General features: G+C 36.5%; 1 protein-coding gene across 1 annotated transcript in view; it reads right to left on the bottom strand.

Moving 5' to 3' along the window:
* The window catches only part of ikbkb (inhibitor of kappa light polypeptide gene enhancer in B-cells, kinase beta), a 33,044-nt gene that overhangs the window by 9,422 nt on the left and 14,484 nt on the right, over nucleotides 1-9,138 (bottom strand). The window contains exons 4-6 of the mRNA XM_015382565.1: nucleotides 7,645-7,765; nucleotides 5,832-5,901; nucleotides 2,747-2,835 (exon numbers count right to left, since the gene is read on the bottom strand). Coding sequence (XP_015238051.1) covers nucleotides 2,747-2,835; nucleotides 5,832-5,901; nucleotides 7,645-7,765 — 280 coding nt within the window. The remainder of the gene's footprint in view (nucleotides 1-2,746; nucleotides 2,836-5,831; nucleotides 5,902-7,644; nucleotides 7,766-9,138) is intronic.

Below are 9,138 nucleotides of genomic sequence, written 5' to 3'. Positions count from 1 at the left end.
GGATGGATGGATGGATGGATGGATGGATGGATGGATGGATGGATGGATGGATGGATGGATGGATGGAGACTATAGCATTATTATCATTTTTTTATCCAGCAACATAGACCTATTTCTGTTATTAAAGGTAACAAGGGCCCAGGTGCGATTAGGTGAATAAAGCTCAGATGTAAAATGCTTGAGTGATCAATATAAATCTACAGTGCTCTTTAAATTCAGTTAATTTATCATTGATTATCTTGAAATATTAAATGCATAAATTCGTTGCAACTTTTTATCAATTAAAATAAATTAATATCATTTATTGATAATATTAATGAATGACATTGACTTCCCAACATAAAGCAAGCGGACCATCTCCTTAAAAATATATGGACATATCTTTTCAGCAGTTTGTTTTTTTACATTCTTTCTAAATATATAATAAGGATGGTTGGTTGTTGCTGAAGTTAATTTGAAAGATAATTACATAACCCTATCTGTACTTCAAAAAAAACAATATGCAGAAATTGTAGACCTTAGAAATTCCTAAAAGAGAAAAGTAAATCATTCTCATAAGCAGGAGAAGTAATCAAGAAGATAGAGACCTTTCAAAGGAGGCACTGATCTTTTTTTTGTCTTTTGAGTCATTAAAAACAAATCAAATACATATTTCTTGGGACGTATTTCTCTTTTTATTTCCAAATATAAAAAATTCAATGTGACTAATTATTCCACTGTTGTTGAGGTAATCACCTCCCTTTTTTTTTGCAGTGGTAGCCCATAGTGTAAACAGGTTCAAATAACACTGGCTTAGATGGTGGTTCAGTTTGGAGCCTTGAAGCAAGAAGGATTCCTGGCCCAGGGTCTTTCTGCATGAAGTTTGCAGGTTCTCCCTGTGCATGTGTGGGTTTCCCTCTGGGTACTCCGGCTTCCTCCCACAGTCCAAAACCATTACCCCATTTACACTACCCTTGAAAAACCGTGCCGAGACCGGTCCGAGCTCAGTAACTAAGATAACTTATCGTGTGTAAATATAAAGCAAACTGAACTGAACCGAGCTAGACACAACCAAACCGCGCTAACTGCAGACCAGTTCCAGAGGTGGGCTCGGCTCGGTTTTTCCCTGGCTCGGTTCTCTGATAACAAGAGCGCATGAGCAGAACGCGTCATCTCCGTCTGGCTGCACATCCCGATTCACACTCCATTCCAGTAGTTGGCGGTAATGCCCCTCCGGAAGTTGCTTGCCAACCAACACAAAACAGAAGAAGAAAAACTATAAACAACAATCAAAATCTTCTCCACGCAGCATTTTAAATAATGGCATTTTAAATAATAGCACTGAAGTACAGCAACAATAATCAAGCATAACTTTCTGAATGTGACGGGCGCCGCAATTTTGATTTGCTTGATTCCCTCCTTCATCGTCTTCTTCTTCTTGTGTTTTATGGCGGTCGGCAAACAACTTTTGGTGCATTACCGCCACCAACTGCTTGATTTCCTCCTTCAATACTGGCAGTAATACGGCAGATCACTAGGAGGCGAGGAGTCGAGGAACCGAGATAGCGTGATGTGTAAACGGCCGTCAGAACCGAGCTCGGCCTGGTTAACTGATCCGAGCTCGGACCAGTCTCAGCGAGGATCTGTTTTTCAAGGGTAGTGTAAAAGGTGGAACATGACTGATTATTAAGTTGATTGGCATCTCTAGATTGTCCTTAGGTGTGCATCTCTGTGTTACCCTGCGACAGACTGGCGACCTGTCCAGGGTGTACCTGAACAGGAAGTCAAAGGTTTATTTGATAAAAGGTCTTTGGGCTGTAGATTATCATTGCCTTTAATGATGTAGACAGAATATATGAGAATAGAAGTATAAGTGAGGCATTTTTTTTATCACTTTGTTTTCTTTGTCACTTGCCTACCCCTGAGTACTGCATTGTCCCTCAAATGGCGACATGCTTCTTTTATTACCGACTGTAATGCTTTCTGTCTGTATGTTGGTGCAAAGCCACAATAATGAACAATAATCTCAGAAGAGGCACATCCCACAGAAAACACAGGAAAGAAGTTGAGGGACAACACCCCATAAAAATGGCTGCATAAAAACAAGGTTACAGGCAGAGCTGAGAAAGGAGCTTTCTTTTGACTCTCTATGGTTAATTTAAGCATGGTAAATATTATTTTTCAGTTATTGAAAAAGTAATGGGATTCCCCCAAAAAGATAAATTAAATAGGTTTTTGCTTGTAAATGGTTCAACATTTTAGGGTTTACAATTGTTTTGGTTTCATATTTCATAGTTACGGTAGTTCTAAAACATATTTCACAATATACGAACTACCTAAATGTTAAAGTTTGGTTTAAATATCTTAAAACAAATTCAGACTTTACTTTCACACCCAGAAATTAGACTTTTTTTCTATTTTCTTGTATGTAAGTGAAAAGAAATAAACAAATATGCAAAACTATAAACTTGAGTTGAATAATTTCGTTAGTTTCCATTTCTACGAGGTCAACAGATTGTAAATAAACCTGATCATAAATTCTTTAACGAGTCTGACCTCAGTTGCATAACTTGTTTTAAGCAGAATTCTAACATGCAATGATTTGTTTTTAAAATAAATAAAATGAAGAGCAAGGTCCTCAAGTAGAGTTTTCCACATAAAATACTGAGGAGAAGGAATCAACATGTTGAGAAGATTTATGATTGTAACTCACATACAGAAGAGGCAAAAATCATCTTGTGGTTTGGGTGTTTCTCTTTTAACTTACCCTTTTCTCTCCCTGCTGCAGAACAATGTTTTCTGGCTTCAGGTCCCTGTGGATAATCCTCTTACTGTGGAGGTAGGTCAGAGCCGAAGCTACGGAAAAGAGATTTATATATATATATATATATATATATATATATATATATATATATATATATATATATATATATATATATATATATATATATATATTTTGGAGACACATTTATCTTTTGGGAAATATTGGAAAGTACAGTTAAAAGTTACAAAAGAGATGGAAAATCCTGTCTCACACTGCAGAAACGATAAACTATCTACATACCAACTCTAATTGGTGCATTTAGTGAGAACTGTTTTTGTTCAATAGAATTGATTTAAAAAGTTTATCTTGGGATTTTAAGAAATATTACTCACCATTTAATATTGGTTTAATTATTCTACTGAAAGTAGTCACATATCTTGTATTATCACTTTACAAATGTTTAATCCGTTAGCTTACTCTGCTTGCATTCAAGGCTTTTTTCATTATGATGTTAATCTGTGTTTTTTGCTTTGTTTCCATTCCAGTTGTCTCTACGTCACCATAGATATTGCACCATGGAGCAAAACACATGCAGCGGAAGTTTGGATAAAAAAGTGGAAAAGTTTAACATCAAGGGTCTGATCTTCAAATATTCCAAATGAAGGCAATTAAATTAGATCATATCAGTTTGCATCTGACATTCACAAGTACTAAAACAAATGCAAAAACTGCAACCTCAGTTGAGTTTTAGATTTTGGAAATGTTCCATCCAAAGATTTGTGCGGTTTGGTCATTAGACTATGATTTGCATTCTGATAAAGGCACACGCAACAAAAGCTTTTCACCCGCCGTCTGCTCAACGGCAAACATAAATTACTTTGTGAAACAAACAGGCTTGCAACTGTTTTAAGACACACACATCTTGTGAAAATCAGACCCTAAGTATGCAAAAGCTCAAACAAATATTGTAAGCTAAAAGGTATATGGGAGAAGTGGCACTTGAAATACAGAATGAATGTTGGGAGCTGAATGAAGCGGGAGCTAAAGATGCTAAATGGCCTGAGAAAGTATTGCCAACAAATGATAACATGCAACAATGCTTGCGTCTGTTGATTTTATTTGGTTTAAAAATGTTGTTCATAAAGGTAAAAAGTAAACACTATTAGAAACCAGTACTTGGCGAATATAGTTTTATTTGAAGATAAATAGATGTTTTCTCTCTTTTTTTTTCATAGGTATGGTGCATTGCTAGGCTCCTTTAAACTAATCCTTTTTTTTCATTCGAAATGCAATGAAATACTATATACAGTGTTTTTAACTGGGGGAATCTGGAAACTTTTATGGTTAATTTAATTTTATTTCTTGCCCCCTGTAATGTACACAAAGCATATGAAGGGATGGATAATTCATATATGGCTGGTCTTAATGACAAAAAAATCATAATCATAAAATTTAGACCAGACTCATATTAAGCAATTAAGCACATTTTGCCCGCTACCAGGACAAGTGAGCAACAAATATTTTCCACTGTCTATAAAAGTAGGTGAAAAATGGTCACATGTTTTCTTTTTCTGAATCTCTTGAAAAATAAGGCATTAAGCTGCCATTTGTTTTGTTTTTCCAAGTACACTTTCATTTTTTTGGCATTTCAAACACACAGGATTTAATTTAAAGGTCTTTCAAAAAAAAGTCTGTCTTGGTCCATCCCCTCATGGCTGGCATCCTTGGAAACTAGAGAGCATTGCATTTCCAAAATACCTATGGCAGTTCTTTGTCTGATGTTAATACGGGGGCTGCCATTTTCATTTGTAATGGAGGTTATAAAAGTGGAGGTAGGCGTCATTCTCAGGTTTGTGTTTTTAAATTTTTTTTTTTATCATGGTGTTTTTAAGCTTATTTAAAAAAAATGAAAGTGAGGCTCAAATATGCATTATCTTTATTTGTTTATTCACAAATTAGCCAGACATGGTAGCAGTTGCAATAGTTTTCCCACTGGAAAAAATACTCTTATGCCTTATCTTTACATGGATACCAAATGGTTACATTTAGAAGTGATAACTGTGAGATGATTAATGATTTCTGTGTGTACTTTCATGTGGAAATAGATTCTTGGTAAAATAGGCTAAAACTATGAAAATGCATTTTAATTCAGTGCTGACAGGATGCTAATTGATCCACAAACCACTACTGGTACCATTTATTAGAACGGAAATCTGATAATCTGATGATCTAATTCCATGAAAAAAGATAATGCATAGTACAACGTAATCCATAATAGTCAACTATGACATTTTCGCTTTTGCTTTAGGCAGAATTTCCTTATTCTTTCATTATTTTTTATAATAAACAATAAGCTAAGCTATGAGAGGGTAATAAAAACAAGCTTTTAGTCTGCTTTTTATGAGGACAAGAATAAAGACTTATGTATAGACTCAATAGAATAGAATGAAGGCTGCCTAGAATAAAGCCTATAGCCTGGAATAGAAACTGAAAACTAACAGGTGTGCAACCAAAACTCTGAAGTCATCTCATGTGCGTCAGTAGTTGTTAGTGTGTGTGTGCTTACAAAGATTATTCAGTAAAGAAGAACTTCCGCGTACTTAAACGTGTGTTTGAGTCTTTGGTTGTGGGTTGTTCACTTTTGTTTAGGCATTATCGGGAAAGTCCACCAAACTTCAGCAGGAGAAGGAGGTTCTGTGTTCCTGTGTGATTACAACTCTACTCCCATCTAAATCTGCTGTGACCCACATGCTGCGTTTTTCAACCTGCACTCAAATGCAAACAATTTATGTGTCGATGTTAGCGTCAAACTTGCATGACACAGTCACAAAGTTTGTGACTGTCTCATTTGTTGACGCGAGCCTCAGCATGAGTGGAGCTATCATGGTGAGTAAACAGCAGGGGGTTTGGACTCACTGATGATACCACGGTGTTTCTCAGCAGAAAATTATTTTCCTTCAAACCTAAGGATATAACGGTCTGTGCCAGCTCGGCTCATCTTTTATAAAAATACCCTTCCCCTCCCTGAAATCTGAGCTGTGACATTGTATTAGTAGTGCTGATGTTGACAATTGAGCCTAATACTCACAAATGTCCCGTAGAAGAATGAGAATGGATCCCTCCCTCATTCCACAGCAGTTATCCAGGATGTTCAGATACTGCAGCAGAAAAACAAACATCTGTAATCCGGACACCATGGGTGTTGGGAAAAACCACATAAAAAAGGTTCAATAGTTTTCTTTTTTCAGTTGTTATTTTTGAAACTTTTACTTATTGGCTTTTCTCCCAAAACATCTTTTTTTCCTTTTAGGTAGTCATCTTTATAGAGAAGCATACACGGCAAACTAATTCACTCTGTGTTTTTATACATTTCATAGACAAATTCTTGGAACCAAGGAGTTTGCCTCATTAAAAAGTGCATAATGAGGCTTGTAATTTCTAGCATACATAAAGGTATAGTGGAGGATGTTCTTTTTCTGGGTGGATCATCAAAATAAGTGGTCCTCCTTGTCAATCATTCTGGTGATATGTTTACATAAGGCCGTTCTATGTGCTCGTCCCCATTTTCACTTACCAGTGGTGACTCTGACATAGTGGAAAAATTGCAGATCTTCTTTTGAAAAGTAAGCTTGCATGATCGAACAAACAGCAACTTTTAAACAGAGTGTGCACAAGGAGAAATGGGCTCCTGCATGCTCTCACACGTGTTCATTCTTAGGTATAGGGTTGTGCATGTGCATTTTATTTTTTTTTTTAAAGCGGAGAGGGTGGGTCTTTTCAAAAAATTTGCGAAAATCCTCCACTATACCTTTAAATAAATTGTTTAGCTCTGGTCTAAATGAAGAGAAAAACAATTTATAAATTCGATTTTCCTCTGAAACTTGCAAAAAACTTCACGAAAGTCAAGATAAAACCTTCAGGTAAGATTGAGTTGAATAAAGCAATTGTTATTATGGGACTTTAGTATAAAAAGGAGCGCTTTATTCTTGCATTTCTGTTATGGCTATTCGAGCCCTTATTTTGTAATAGTAAAGGAAATAGATATTGGGTTGCTTTATTATATTAGTCAAAAACACATTTAGCGGGTTAGCTGACAGCTGTTCAGTTTAAAAAATGGCACTGATGAATTCTCTCCTACTTTGAAACTAGATGTAAAACAATCTAGAAGTAATTAAAATGTCTTATATTAAGTCTATTTACACTTAATTTGAGTAGGGAAATAAGATGATTTACCAATGGAATGGGGATTTTCTACTCTTAAAATAAGATAATTAGATAAAATGTACTTGAAATAAGACAATAAAACAATTTCTTCCTTATTTCAAATTTAGTTCCATTGGCAAAGAGTCTCACTTTCCTCCCAAATTCAAGACAAAATGCACTTATTTTGAGAAAATATGACTTATTAAGATTAACAATTATTTCCAGTGGTTGTCAGCAGCTTAGCTCTGTCAATTATAAACCGTGATAAAATGAAATCCATTTTTATTTTGCGTACAGTCTCCACCGCTCATTTTGTTTGTCCCTAAGACATCAGTTGTGTTTGTAGTGTTTTAAAATTCTGGTTATTTGGCGTAATGGGTTAAATTGTTGTGAATTTCAGTGCTTTTTTTTTTTTTTTATCCCATTGGGGAAATGGTGAAAACCATATGTGTTACCATATCTGTTCAGAAAAAAAGCCAGACTGAGGTTCTGTTAACTAAAGCAGCAGTGTATTGTTTTTAGCTTTTGTATTTTCATAATGATATGATATGAAGACAAATGCACAAAGAAAGATCTGGGAAAACAAATTAGGTAAGAATCTTACTAAATGATTATTCAATGTTATTCAGCAATTAAAAATTAGATGTGACCTGGTGAGCTCAAACCAAATGCAGGTCCAGCCACACTGTGCTATATACCTTTCTTAAATCTCCGCCCTGACAGTACTCCATGGCGAGTAGCGGCAGGTCATTAGTGGCCACCAGTCTCTGCATCCCCTCAGGAACATCTCGTGCAGCAACCACGTTAACATGGTCCAGCCTGAGTAAAATCAGAGCAGCAGACATCAGAACAGCAAGGTGCATTTATATAAGGCATTTTGTGGGAAGCTTAAACATTTTCAATTAAAAATATCCCAATTTGCTGAATTTAAAGGGGTTATAGAATGAGTTTAAAGATGAATAATGATATTTAAGTGGGTCAAATGGACGTAGGAGAAGTTCAAACCCCATCATCTCCTCCTTTCTCTGCAAATATCACAATTCTAAACTTCCACCATGAAACGGGAGAATCCAAACGAAGCCCCGAATTGATGTCAATTCAGGGATGTTGCCTTATTTGGTTCTTGCCTGTATTTTTGTCACACCCCAAAATGTACATATAGTCCAGCCAATAGGTTAACTGGCCCAAGAACATGAATAGAAGTAGATGTAAGGCACCAGTTTAGCTTTTTATCCTACAGTTGGGTTTACTTCTACAAATATTAAAAAGCAGGAAGTTTCTCTATTGAAAATTAGCTAGAACCATGGGCGTAAATGCAATGTTCCAGGCTGCATGGAGAAAGGGGAAATTTTTCAGTTTTTCCAAGGATCTGAAGACTCGACAGGCATGGATTATTTTTGTCTATTAGAAAATCTCTGCGAAGTTTGAAACTCAGCTGTTTGTTTGCTCGAAGAATTTTACAGAATTTTAACAGCTTTCAAAATCTTTGACAGTTCAAAGCAGGTTTTCTAAACTTCTTTTACTGAACTGAGTGGCTGTTCCGACCGTAAGGCCATCACAACCACAAGCTGTAAGCATTATTTTGTGGCTAAGCTGTTGATAGCAATGCTTGCATATCTATGGTGACCAGATGCTGGTTTCTGGAAAAGAGGACCAGCTCCAGGGCTGGTCTGGGAAACCTGGTGAACAGGGCTGTGAGTCAGCTGGGGACAGAGCGACCGAACCAGACCCAGTGAGGGTATGCTTCCCCCTGCCTGCCTTACCCGATAAGGCCTTATTGCTTGTTGCTATGATGCGTCTTTGCTCAGCAGTATTGCTCGTTGTAAACCAACCAATCAGCACACAGCGAGCCTTTTAACAAGGCTTGCATTAGGGAACAGCAAATATGCCATTTTCAGCCCGACCAATGTTACACACTCTATTCAGAGACCTTAAGGACCAGCACCAAATACCCAATATAATCATTCTATGACCCCTTTAAACAACTGAAGTAAATTGTACTTACTACTCTGGCCACATAGCAATAGATTTGCCTTTGCTTTTTTTGCTCCTATCTAATACTATGCAGTCACTCGTTTTTATTTCATGATCACAGTTACTAAGGAGCAATCTGTTTAAAGGGTGGACAACTACAAGTATCTGGGCGCTATCATTGATGACAAATTGAGTTTTAACAAGAACCGCGAGGCAGT

Source organism: Cyprinodon variegatus, unplaced genomic scaffold (genome assembly GCF_000732505.1).
Source record: "Cyprinodon variegatus isolate N-32 unplaced genomic scaffold, C_variegatus-1.0 Scaffold260, whole genome shotgun sequence".
Lineage (NCBI taxonomy): Eukaryota > Metazoa > Chordata > Actinopteri > Cyprinodontiformes > Cyprinodontidae > Cyprinodon > Cyprinodon variegatus.
The sequence above is the reverse complement of the archived record's forward strand: the minus strand, read 5'-3'. Positions and strand labels throughout refer to the sequence as shown.